Source organism: Scomber japonicus, chromosome 8, assembly GCF_027409825.1.
Source record: "Scomber japonicus isolate fScoJap1 chromosome 8, fScoJap1.pri, whole genome shotgun sequence".
In the NCBI taxonomy this organism is placed as follows: domain Eukaryota; kingdom Metazoa; phylum Chordata; class Actinopteri; order Scombriformes; family Scombridae; genus Scomber; species Scomber japonicus.
Window position 1 is genome coordinate 21,445,858 of NC_070585.1, and position 13,431 is coordinate 21,459,288.

The 13,431-nt window shown below is 36.3% G+C and overlaps 1 protein-coding gene across 1 annotated transcript; it reads left to right on the top strand.

Moving 5' to 3' along the window:
- Positions 1-1,685: 1,685 nt before the first annotated feature.
- LOC128362810 (integrin alpha-6-like) lies at positions 1,686-12,677 on the top strand. The gene is made up of 24 exons (XM_053323662.1): positions 1,686-1,689; positions 2,064-2,143; positions 2,233-2,503; positions 2,986-3,105; positions 3,220-3,433; positions 3,965-4,161; positions 4,592-4,680; positions 4,840-4,967; positions 5,266-5,355; positions 5,448-5,512; positions 5,645-5,790; positions 5,976-6,122; positions 6,255-6,376; positions 6,533-6,689; positions 6,884-6,967; positions 7,043-7,122; positions 7,209-7,283; positions 9,210-9,312; positions 9,478-9,651; positions 9,732-9,836; positions 10,067-10,177; positions 10,781-10,885; positions 11,358-11,483; positions 11,646-12,677. Exons 1-24 carry the CDS (start codon positions 1,686-1,688, stop codon positions 11,727-11,729), a joined length of 2,877 nt encoding a protein of 958 aa, XP_053179637.1. The 3' UTR covers positions 11,730-12,677.
- Positions 12,678-13,431: the final 754 nt, after the last annotated feature.

Here is a 13,431-nt window from a genome sequence, read left to right on the forward strand (position 1 = left end):
TGAGACTATGATTCATGCAGATTAGAGAAACTTTTTGGTCACATGACCCAATGTTTGGGGGCACTATGGAGTCCCCTGGCCACATCACGTTAAATCATACAATTTTTTGCCTGGTGTGACGTGTGTACGAAGTTTGGTGACTTTTCATGCATGTTTAGGCCACTGGTCAATGCTCAGGCCCTAATAAAGAAATAAAGAAATATATCAAACCCTTTAGTGACAAACACTCTGGCGCCACCTCGTGAAATTTTAAGCTTTTAGTTTTCTATATTGACATATCATGATATGTTGTGTGTAAATTCTCAGTTTTAATGTAAAGTGAACAATTGCTATCACTGATTCATGTCAATCTGACTTGGATTAAAATTAAATTGTGCACACGAGAGCTGCAACGTTGTGTTATTGTCAGTTTTTATACATTGCAATGGCAAAAAATTGCATTAATTACCTTCTAGTATAAAATGGTACTTAAAATAGATTATAATAAGGATTACAATGAACAGCAGGGTGTTGCTGAACAAAAGGTCAGGAGGAGTGCCCAATAAATCTGTCTGAGAAGAGGATTTAAGAAAGACAAGTTCTCTGGATATTCAGCCATGTGCATGTTTACTCTTTTGCACTGTTTTTTACAGAATCAGTGAAAGGCATGCATGACCTCATTTAATTTTCTCAGTAACCAGCCATTATTGACTGGCAGCAGAAGAGACTTGGGTGTGTATCACATTTGACTTCCGTCAAAACAGAGACTGGTTAATATTAACTGTAGTTATCAAAGCATAAAGTTGAACTCTGCAGCTGTATTGCTGTAGAGATACATTTATTGCCACCGCACCCTGTCTGTCTGTCTACAAAGAGCCAGTAAGCACCTGCTAGGGCCAATCCCTTTTCTATGAGGGTTTACACTTCCTCTGTGCTCTCAAAGAGAACGAGCACTGTTTGACAAAGAGCGGATTACTTTACTCTGTAACATAATGACAAAGCATTGGTATTTGGTGTATCTGTGGACTGTCTGGCTCTTCCAGACCTTAAATGTTGCAGCTTTCAACCTGGATACCCAGAACGTAATGCAGATAAATGGAGATCCAGGCAGCCTGTTTGGATTTTCTGTTGCCTTCCACCAGCAGCTGAACCCTAGAAGAAGGAACTTGTGAGCATAATTAAGATATTTGATAAAGTTTCACAAAATTAAGTCAAATCTTGCTGCTTTGCATGTCTTTTTTCCTCAGATTGCTGGTAGGAGCTCCTCGATCAAAACATCAGAACCAAGAAAATGTTACAGGTGTCGTCTATCAATGTGATCTTACTAAAACATCTGACCACTGTCAGCCCATTGAGTTCAACAATGAAGGTGTGTTTGCCTATTTTTCCTGACTAGTGCAGTGCCTGTCCAAAAATGTGCTTGTTCTTTGTTTGACGCACACTTTGATGCATAGAAAAAGCTTCTAACAGTAAATACATTTTATTTTTTTATTTTAATTAAAATAAGGGTTGCCTTTAAAAATAAAATCATGTGCATTCTAAGATAAAGTGGATTTAGTATATTGGGCTCTTAGATCGTTCCTGTTTTCTGTGCCATCAGTTTGGATTTGAGTGGGCCTGTTTGCTCTGGCTTTGAACTGCTCGTGGAAGTATTGGCTTAATTTTCCTCATTATTTTTTTCTTCATCTTACCAGCACCTCTAGATCATGGGTAACTTATGTTCAACCATGTATCTGAAGGCCTCTTGCATAGTCAGTCACTGCTGATCTGCTAAACTGGCTGCTACTGCTTCACTTTCTGTCTAGAGACAGTGAGTGTGTCCATTCTTGATTAAAAGCTCTGTTTACGTTGTCTACTTTTCTCTCTTTAGAGCACTTCCACTGACTTTTCACTGACAAATTGCACCAAAGTCAATATGACACTCCCTTTTTTCCCCAACAATGCACCTGCTAAGTGTGAAGTCTATCAGGGATACGTGAATGATAAGCATACAGACAGCTTGCTTTATCTATAGAGATTAAATGAGTCATTGTGTATGTTTCAATGGACACTCAAGTTCAAGTTTAACCTTCAAATTTTTCCAGAGTTCCTTGAGAGTAATGGCATAAATGGCCAGTGGATGGGAGTTAGAGTGACAAGCCAGGGTCCTGGTAAAAATGTAATGGTAAGGGAAACACTCCACATTCAAAGAAAAAAAAGAAGAAAAAAAAAACAGTTAACAGATTTTATAATTCTGTTATTCTTCCCTTGAAGACCTGTGCTCATCGCTACCAGCAGTGGAGTCCAAGCCCAGGCCCTTACAACCCTCGCCTTGTTACGGGTCAGTGCTACCTCTTAGGAGATGACCTGCAGGTCGGGAAGGAAGACAGGACGTGGAGGAGGGTAGTTTGTGATTCTGAACACTTAACCAGACGTTCAATGAACCACGAGTGGTTTGCATACTGCCAGCAGGGTCATGGAGCATCATTTGCAAAAGACAACACATCTTTGTTATTTGGAGCACCAGGCGCTTACCTGTGGAAAGGTAAAATAAATCAGCCAAAATGTGCAAATATGTACAGTATGTGCCTTTTAACAGCAGGCTTATTTCACATATTTTCACTGTGAAATTTTTAAGGAAAATAGATGAATTTAGGGTTCAACATTCAGATGTATGTATTATGTAGAATTTCATTTTTAAAACCTTAAATGTTTGCAATACGCTTAATACGAAATGTGCTTTTTTCCTGCAATATAAACATTTTTATTCATTTCATTTAGTTTACTTTTTTGTTCTATGGTAAAATAAAACATTTAGCAGCACCTTCAGTGTTTTATTAGAAAAATGGACAATATATAGTATGCTGATTAATAACAAGACTTCATTTCTTTTCTTTTTGACTTTTACTATGATATCTAGTCACCAATATTAAAAGTGTATAACTTTCCTTACAATGCCATTCTCAGGATGATGCAATATTTCTAAATTTTGTTATTCTGTATTTTTTTATGTGATACTGTTTAAAGGGATCGTACGGATGGAGCCCCTGGAGAACCTGGGCATCTTCAGCGAATACGCTCGTGAAACTGGGAATATAGACACATTGAACACAAAACTCATACCTCTAAAGAGAGACAGCTACCTAGGTGAGTGTCTACTCTGGTCAGAGACTTTGGGATAGTGAGGTGCCCAACAAGTCTAACTTTATTCCTTAATAAGGTACACATTTTCCATAAACACATTCCTTTTCTGTCCTGCAGGATTTTCCATTGACTCAGGAATGGCCCTCCTCAGGAAGGGTGAGCTGACAATTGTGTCAGGGGCACCCAGAGGAGGCTACAGCGGCCAAGTGACATTTATTAAGGTGGATCCAGCGGCACTGAGAAGTTTATCTGTAGAGTTAGTCCTCTCTGGCCCGGGCCTGGCCTCCTCCTTTGGCTATGCTGTGGCAGTGGTGGATTTCAATGGTGACGGGTAAGTTTTGGTCACACACTGACCTTAAATCAATCAGAATATCAACATTTCCAAAGAGTACATTTATGATTCATAGAGACTGAACCTCTCCATTTTACAAGCTGTGGACATTTTTCCTGCAAGACCTTAAAAGAAAAAGGATTTTCATTATGGATATCTCAACAGTTTTTTGTTTTTTTTACAATATACATATAATTAACATATTTTCAATTATGTTGTTTATTCCTCTTTCATATTGTGGAGAAAAACAAACATACATCCTTTCTGAGTAAATCTTTACAGAGTTTTAACACTTCTGGTCTAAAATATAGTTATGAATATTTTTGACTTTACTTTATAATACTTTACTTTATTTGCATTATTATTCATGGATTTATCTTGCTGTACACACACATAGCAAACATTGCAGCTCCTTTAAAAAACACCACATATCACTACCTCAGTATTCTGCCAAAACAAACATAGCTCCCTGATCATGTTATGAGACTGTTGTCTTGCTGTGTTGTTTTTGTTCTGTTTTTCTGTTTCCAGGTGGGAGGACCTTGCAGTAGGAGCACCCGAGTTCTTTGTTAAAGACGGTTTGGTCGGAGGGGCAGTCTATATCTACATAAACAACAAAGGAAAAAACTGGGACAAGATTGTACCCGTCAAACTTCTTGGACATAAAGATTCCATGTTTGGCCTTGCAGTGGAAAACATAGGAGACATCAATCAAGACGGATATGAAGGTTATGATGCTTTACTGAGTAGTGAGACTCAGCGACTCAACTTTCACTGCTGCTAGCCGAGACATTTAAAGTTCGACAGATGTCTTTCTTCCTTTAAAGCATGTGTATCTTTATGACATGTACTTTCGAAATTTATAAATTTGAAAAATTTATTAACTCAACTTTCACTTTTACTAGCAGAGACTTTTAAAGCAGCGTCCAATTTAGATTTGTTCCCCTTGATCTGATATACGCAAAAGAATAGAATGAATGATGTATTTATGCTTAATATTGTAGCATAGTAAAAACATGATTTTTAAAAGCAGTTTTAGAATATATATATATATATATATATATATATATATAAATATACCATTTCTTGTCCCTAATTTACAGTGTAACCCTCTTTCTACACCATCATATTTAACATTATGTTCAATTTTGCTGATAGATATTGCTGTGGGAGCACCTTATGATGGCTCTGGTCGAGTATACCTCTACTATGGCTCATTAGATGGCATCAACCCAGAGCCAGCACAGGTGAGGTGTTGTGGGGATTGTTATGGAGACCAGTTTAAACCTGTAGACATTGTGAAGTTTAACTTTTCATCGAGCTCCATTCACATTGTATTGTATGAGTCAACAATATGAGCAAAATTTTGAAAACATGATGCTTGAAACTTTTTTGACATCTTAAAGGTACTTTCATCAGAATCCAAAAAAATCACTTTGTTTGGATATTCTCTGTCTGGCAATTTGGACGTGGATGACAATCAGTACCCTGATTTGGCTGTTGGGTCGCTCTCAGATTCTGTATTTGTTTACAGGTAAATTTACAATTCATAGTACAAAAATAAAGATAGATTTTAAAAAAGAAAATCATATTTATGAATGTTTCAGTCCAGGAGTTGCCTATTTCAGTCAACTTTTGTTTATGAAGTCTGACATATTGTACTGCTTGGCGATTACTCATACATACTGTAATATAACACTGCGTTCAGCATCCTATTGAATGCTGAAACCTTAATCTCTGAAGAACGAACTTAACTTGGGATGAAATCTTCTGACTCATGGTTGAGTAACTGTATATTTCCTGTGCTAGTTTGTCTGTTGTGTCTGTTACAGAGCGAGGCCAGTGGTCAGTGTCAGCAGCTATCTAAAGCTAACACCAAATAAAACAGACATCTCAAAGGAACAATGTGATAAACGCACGTGGTAAGAGGTACAAAAATAAATGTTAATATGATCTAACTGCTTAAAAAACTTTTAAACCTTAAAAATGTTGTATTTACCACAAACATTTGCAGTGATTTTTCAGTGCAGGCGTGCTTTACCTACACAGCACATCTGACGTCCTTCAACCCTAAACTGAGTATGTTCCATAAATATCTTCACTGTCATATTTCTTCTTTGGAATTTAAGGTTTTTTATTGCTGATATTTTGTAGAATTTTTATCTTTCACATCTCACTGGTATTGATGTAATCTGATATGCACCTCCATAGTACTCAATTACACATTTGAGATTGATGCTGGGAGGAGAAAATCAGGACTTCCTCCCAGAATGCGCATAATGGGTTCATCTCAAGGAAAACTGGAGCTACCTCGCCAGGGGTTGAAAGTCTGCACTGATACCAAGCTCCGCCTTCTGGTACTGTGTCATTGTATAATGTCCCAAAAATAAAAAGTTATTAATAAAACTAAATGTTGAATATTAGACAGTCACTATTACTGTATTACTGTAAATTAAAGGAATTAAAGTAAAATGGGTATGTGAAGAATTTTAGACTTTTAGTCAGTGTCACACTGAACCAGAACTTAATTCTTCTGTTGCAGCGAAATATTAAAGACAGGCTGCACAATATCCTTGTTTCTGTAACCTGGTCTCTATGGAACTCCAGTCAAACGACAAGGACAAGTGATAATCTGACCAACCTCACACCTGTCCTTAACCTCTACCAGCAGAAAACAACTGTCTCAGAGGTATACATGTGTGAGTGTGTATGTGTCCATCTCTGTCATCAAAGCTGTGGAAATGTATTTTGTGTTTGAGACCAAGCAACGCTCAGTTTTAAGAATTTAAAATGTTAGTTTTCACTTTTGTGTTTTTCACAGATTGTCTTAATAAACAAGGGCTGTGGCAGCGACAACATTTGCCAAAGTAACCTGGAGTTACAGTACAAGTTCTGTTCCAGGAAAACACAAAATGGTCAAGATGTTTTCAAATCATTGGCCAGGTAAGTTAAAAACAAAGAATACCAAAACAAACATAACCCTAAATCATGTGGCTATTTTGGGTCCTACTAGAAACAGCAATACAAGTGACCAAAACCCAACTATCTGCACCCAAACTGCATCTACTTACAGTATCTGGGGTTATGTCATGTTTTCAGAGAGGATGGTGTTGCAGTCATCACTCCCTCTGATGGAGACATAGCCTTGGAGATCACTGTGACTAACAGGAACGGAGATGACGCACACCAGAGTCACTCAGTCATCAGGCTCCCAGATACTCTTCGCTACACCTCTGTTGTCTATGATACAGCATCAGTGAGTATATATATATTTATTTTTTTAAACTTGAAAGAGCAATACCCAAAATTATTTATGAAATATCAGCCTGAAAGGAGAAAAAGATTTTGTGGTGTATAGCATTAATGGGATTATTAGATGGTGTCTGGTGTGTTTTTGCTTATTTATTATGTATTATTTGTATATTTATGTGTGTCTATTTGTATCCATAGGAAACACATGTGACATGTTCAGCCAATGAAAATGGAACATTTGTAGACTGCGAACTGGGAAACCCACTCCATAGAGATGCTGAAGTGAGTGCCATTCTTCAGTTTCTGTTTGTATCATCATACGTATGTGTAATATTGTGGCTTTTTTGCTCATTTCAGGTTACATTTTATGTCCTCATGTCAACAAACAGTATCTCACTGAGTACAAAAGAGGTCAACGTCACCCTGCAACTTGAAACGTAAGAAGGCTGACAAGAGTGAAAAGCAGGCATGGATCAGTGTGGTGTATATGATTATAGATTATTCTTCTCTTATTTTGATGTAGAACAAGTGTGCAGACAATACCACCAGTCGAGGCATTAGCCAAAGTTATTTTTGAACTGAATCTGCAAATATATGGGTAAGTTCTGCTATGTATTTATCACTGACTTTATAATTTATTATTTTATGCAATAATTGTTTTATGTTTTAACCACTTAACGCACGCTGTTCCGTCTACGGGACGAGACGGATGTTAGGTGGTAGCCACAAGTTCTTCTGAATGTTTTAAACACCAACCCTTAAACATATATATTCATGCCGTACATCGTTGGAAAGCTTAGATTGTCCTGATTCATTCAAGACCACTCACGACTTATATGGTTGCTCACAGCCGTAATAGTATTAGCGATTAGCTCGGCTAGCCCCTGAGCTAAGTAAGAAAAGCTATAATGCCTACATACCTTCAAAGTCTTCCCTTTATCCACAACGATCATCTTATGACTCAGCACTTTCTGTACAGCTCGCCAAATATCCATTCTTGTGAAATATGAAATCCGTTTCCATAAAACCGAAATACTTTCCTCAATATGTCCATGTATTTAGTCCAACACGTAACGTAATAACACAAATAACAAACCATAAACGGTCCGTTTACGTCATTTCCTGACCTGCACGTCCATCTCAGAGTACACGTGACTAGATGTTTACGACCGTGAGCCTCTCCTGCTTCTGACGACACCACACACAAGCCAATCGGTGTTTAGGATTAGGCGACATGGCTTTGATTGACTGCTGTTCTAGCCTATGGAAATATTCGGTGAAATGAAGTTGATAACCTTTTAGCCAATAATCAGAGGTTTCCAACGGTGTATGACACTAAGCTATTACGTTTGGCTGTCCATAAACAAACTCCAAGCGTAACCGGCGTGCGCCCTGTGCGTAAAAGAGTTGAACCATATATCATTACGCACTCGGCATTTTGGTACACGGTTGGTTCTTCTTCGACTTAACATATGACTTATAGCAAAATAAACAGATAGATAGATAGATAGATATGGCCAAACAAAAAAATATGGTTATATGTAATAATAATAATAATAATAATAATAATAATAATATTAATAATAATAATATGGCGTCAGCTTTCATTAGAGACCAAGATTTTGATTGTAGGCAAAGGGGATGTGAAGTTATAGGTGTTTGATTGCGGTTATACAGCTTTGGTAACCAAGTGTCCATTTGGAGTCTCCAAAAAGGACCTGAGGAAAACGCATGGACATACCTATGAAAAATAATTCAGAAAAATTCATCTTTTGGTCTTTTGACTCCAAATTGGACTGCATGAAGCCAAGACATGTGGCTGTGGCCTCATTGTGTCTATATCCTGCTGAGAGGTCCCTGAATGTCTGTACACATGTCATTGTAAAGGCAAACCTATGGGCGAGTAAACAACCCCATCATTGTAACCTCTGCCACTGTTTGTCAGTAAGTCACAGAATCACACAGACACTTTTACAAGAATCCTGAGAGTGTTTCCTTTCCAATGATACCAGACACATCTCTGAGTCTCAAACTATGTGGGATCTGTGCTGCTCACAACTTGGGCATGTCGTTTAGGCTAACAGCATAAAAAACAGGGGCGTTTGTTAAGTGGTTAATTGTCCTTTTCACACCAGAGCACAAGCATTTTTGATATTTTTATAAGTGATTAATTGTTATGAATTGTTTTTAAAGACAAAATGATAAAATTCTCTGGTTCCAGCTCCTTAAATGGACTGGTTTCCTTAGTCCTCTATGATAGAAAAGTAAAACCATTTCTGATAAATGGTTTGAGTAAAAAAAAAGAAAAAGAAAAAAAAAGAATTCTTTGAGTTGTGGACTGTTGGTTGGGACAAAACAGGATGCATCTTGGGCTTTGATACATTTTTCATTACATTTTATAGACTAAATAATTGTTCGAGCAAGAAAATAATCCTCAGATTAATCAAAAATGATATTAATTGTTATTTGCAGCCCTACATTGAATTTTGAGTTTTAAATCATCAAGGTGTATCCTTATTTTCAGTCAAGCCAGGCCCTCTCAAGTATCACTTGGTGAAAATGTGCAAGGTGAAAGTGCCATAGAAACAGTTGATGAAATTGGAGCTGTGGTTCAATATGAATTTAAGGTGAGATGCTTTTTTCATTATATTATATTATATTATATTATATTATATTATATTATATTATATTATATTATATTATATTATATTATATTATGTATTATGTATGTGCATCATATTCCACATTTTTTCAATTCAACCAAACTCTTTAATTTCTATTTCTCCTAACAGGTAACAAATTTGGGCAGATCACTGAAATCTTTTGCCAATGCATCACTTAATATTTATTGGCCAAAGGAGAATTCTGTAGGAAAATGGCTACTTTACTTGACTCAGATCAGCAATGAAGGGGTGCAGTCTGTCCCCTGCTCACCTGTAAATGAGATCAATCCACTTAAACATGTAAACCTCTATCTTTTGTTTTATTGTTCAACATTAAAGCAATGCCTTTATACCACACATGTAGTCTAATAATGTTTGATATCAAGGGCTGGCATGACCCTTCAAGGAAAAGACGTGAAGCTGAGCTTGAAGCCCTCTCTACTGATGATTTCACATTTCTGCCGACAAGAAGAAAATACAAAACCTTGGTAAGAAGTTGTTATTATCAAGCTCTAAAATGAAGATTGTAGATAACTACTCTAAATGTAACTGTATTTTCTTGTTCTGAACTTCAATTGGCTTTGTTGCTCTTTTGTGATTAAGACAGCATTTATGGAGAAGGAGGTTTGCCAAGAGAGTTTGGTGGTTTGATTGGCTTGAAGTCTGTCTATCAGTGAATTTATTATGTACCACTGGCTTATTATTCTCTCCTCCGCAGACCTGCTCAGATGGACTGAAGTGTGTGGAGATACGCTGCCCTCTGGTGGGCCTTGACAGTAGCGCACTGATTATTCTGCATTCTCGCCTCTGGAATTCTACTTTTACAGAGGTGCTTCATTTATGTAAAATACTTTCTTCACATATGTTTGAAATGCCTCAGTGCTGTTGCTTTAAGATATAAGAAATATTCAGACTGATTTATAGCTCTATTTTAAATAATCACCTTTGAAATTCAGAAAATAATTACTTATAAAGTACATAGTGCCAAAGTGAAAAACATCCATAAAGAACATATAGAGTCCAGTAATTCATAAAGTGCTGTCTTCATAAGTCCAGTATGTTCAAGGGGGAGGCACTGAGATTTATCCAGACTTCTCCTCCACAGGTCAGCAAGTATTTGTTTAACTACGATGTCAGTTATACAATCTGCTGTATTATCGTAGCACATCTTGTTTTCCACAGTTTTAAACATACAATATCCATAATGATCTGTATCTGTTCTGTATGTTTGGATGGCAATTTATCTTCCATAATACAATGCATGACAGATTTATAACATAAATCAAAACGTATACTATGAGACTTTAGTTTATTCCAGACTTCCTCAGCTAAGATAGTGTCTTGTTGCTTTCTTTATGGCAAGCTTGTCAATCAAAACTATAACAATAAATGTAAACTTCACTCAGTCATTTATTTTGCCTCTCCAATTCAGGATTACAGCTCTTTGAACTACCTGGACATTGTTGTGGATGCTGCTCTCGACTTAACAAACTCTCCAGAGAATATCGGACTTAAATCAGAGAAGCCTGGGACAAAGGTTCTGTGAAATTACTTATGCAAACACTTGCTATGTTATTCAACTTATCTATCCTTTGGATTTAGACAGTGAACAAAACTTGCTTACATTATATTGCAGACAAATAACTTCCGCTGTCTTCGGTACAAAGTTCTACTAATAAAATCACCACACAAAAGGTTCCTTACCTGAGATATAGCTCAAGTTTCTTGTAATCATTTCCAGAAATTATGGACATTTTACCAAATAGTGTAACCCTCAAATCATCACCTAATGAACAATAAAATCATAAAGTGGACTATGTCTTCAGTCTCGCCTAAATCATATAGCAAACAATACAATACAGATGCCTGTTTCTATAGCTAAAGATGTACCTGAATGTAACAGTGCACACAAAGATCTTTGACTTTTGGATACATTCTGCTTTTCAAGTGTTTACATAGGTCTCCTATTAATATACAACAACACATTCATATGACACCACTGTCCACAGGTAAGACTGACTGTGTTCCTCAAGAGAAAAACTAAATACTTCACCAAAGTTGCCTGGTGGATAATCTTCCTGACAGTCATTGTGGGACTCCTGTTATTGGCAATGCTTGGCTTCTTGTTGTGGAAGGTAACAAATCAAATCAACACATAACATATCTGCAGAAGACTGACTGATAAGTTTCTCTCTACATTATGAATTTACCTTTTAACATTGTTTTTTAATGCTCTGACTCAGTAAATGTAGTCTGTGAATGTTGTGTTGACTTGTTTTATTTTCTGTCCTTGTCAGAGAGGATGCATCAACTGTCACACTAATAACAAGATTCCTTTACATGACGGAGATCCAAAGGAGACTACTCCTCTGAAAGGCTAACAGGAGAACTGGACAGACGATATTGAAGATTAAATTCTCTACCTTCTTTCCTGTCACACTTGTGTCCTTCTATTGTAATGATCTGCTACAAATGCAGAACAATCTTAACTTTGACCCAGTGATGTTGGGAGTTGGGGCATTTCTGATGCAAAAGTAGTTTATTACTGTAGCATATCTTTACTTGAATACATTGTAAATAAAAACAAATTTAAATGTAGATACTTTTTTTATTTTGCTGCTTTTGTACAAAAAGAACACATGCCAACACAATTTTCTTCTGTTTTTTAATGAAGCAGAAAATATCACTTGTTTAATACCAAAAAACGTTACAACATGAAAAAAGTTGTGCTATATTTTCACCATGATGGAATGCGCGAGTCGTGGGAATGGATGAGAGGTTATACTAAATAATGATTTACCTGAAATTGAATTATGAAATATTGCAGCCACCACGGACTAATCCGAACGCTGATCATCAAAAGCACATGTGATTACAATACTGTTGCTTTTGAAATACTGTGAAACACTTTGTTTCATTTGTGCAACATAATACTGTGTTTGTGTCTAATACATTGTCCCTATAAAGACTTTGTTGAAGGGTTTAATTTCAAAATGAGATTTCCATCTTTTGAAATGTTTGACATAAATACTACAAATAAAACCGCTGGCATCAATGGTTCTTAGCAATAGTGAATTTTGTACCTTTTACTGATTATTTCTTAGGAGAGACATTTTAGAGGATCATCTTTAATATGAACTATTTGATATGTTTCAAAATGAAACATTTTCTCTGTCTTTGTATTGTACAGTGAAGTGTGCTTCTGTTACAACAAAGTGGGGTTTTACAAGTCTTCATTCTACAGAAAAGTGTCTGTTCACAGCATCTATACATTCTTTTTTGTATTCTCCATCTTTGTTGCTGTTTTTTTTTGGGATCAAATCAATCAACTTTCATCACCCCCAAGTCCATTCTCCTCTTCCATCCCTTCTTCATTATAACACATTCAGCATATGAAGATCAAGAGCCATTGTAAACGTTCAATTTTACATCATTTTGTGAGCCCACTCAATCTTTTGTTGCTTTTAGGAAAAATAAGTAGAAAAACGCACTATTAGAAAACACGCAAAGACCTTCTCAACATGACCTCTGACCATTGTAACATGAAACTAGGACATACAACAAACAATATGAAAACATCATACATACAAACACACACACACTCAAAGCTAACAATCCCTGGTTAAGACTGAAAATACCATAAATGACTGTAGCTGGTCTGGTACATCTTCTGGTACACTATTTGACACTGATTAAGTGTTTCATTGTGATTGGTTTGATATGCTGGTCTAATAAATACAACTTGATTTTTTTAACCAGAGAAAGTCAATGACAAATTCTTCTTTTAGAAGATAAAAACACCCATCCTTTTCCTTAAAGACCATAACAATAAAAACAACGGAATAATATAACAAATAAATTAAAGGCATCAATATATTACATTAAACAACTTCTTGTCATTACAAGTAATGAATTTGAGTTTTTTACGTACATTCCAAGTAAGCCCCTTGTTTGGTTTTAAGAGTCATCCTGCTGACTCATTTTTAATTTCAGAGCCTAAATACGGAGCTTTAAATGATTAAATTACATCTGACTACCTCTATTAGACAGAATGAACGACAACCGGACTGAAACCAAGAACAG

Coding starts and splice junctions, on each gene's coding strand:
- LOC128362810 (XM_053323662.1), top strand. Junction 4,162..4,591: donor CAATCAAGACGGATATGAAG/GTTATGATGCTT, acceptor TTTTGCTGATAG/ATATTGCTGTGGGAGCACCT. Junction 4,681..4,839: donor TCAACCCAGAGCCAGCACAG/GTGAGGTGTTGT, acceptor GACATCTTAAAG/GTACTTTCATCAGAATCCAA.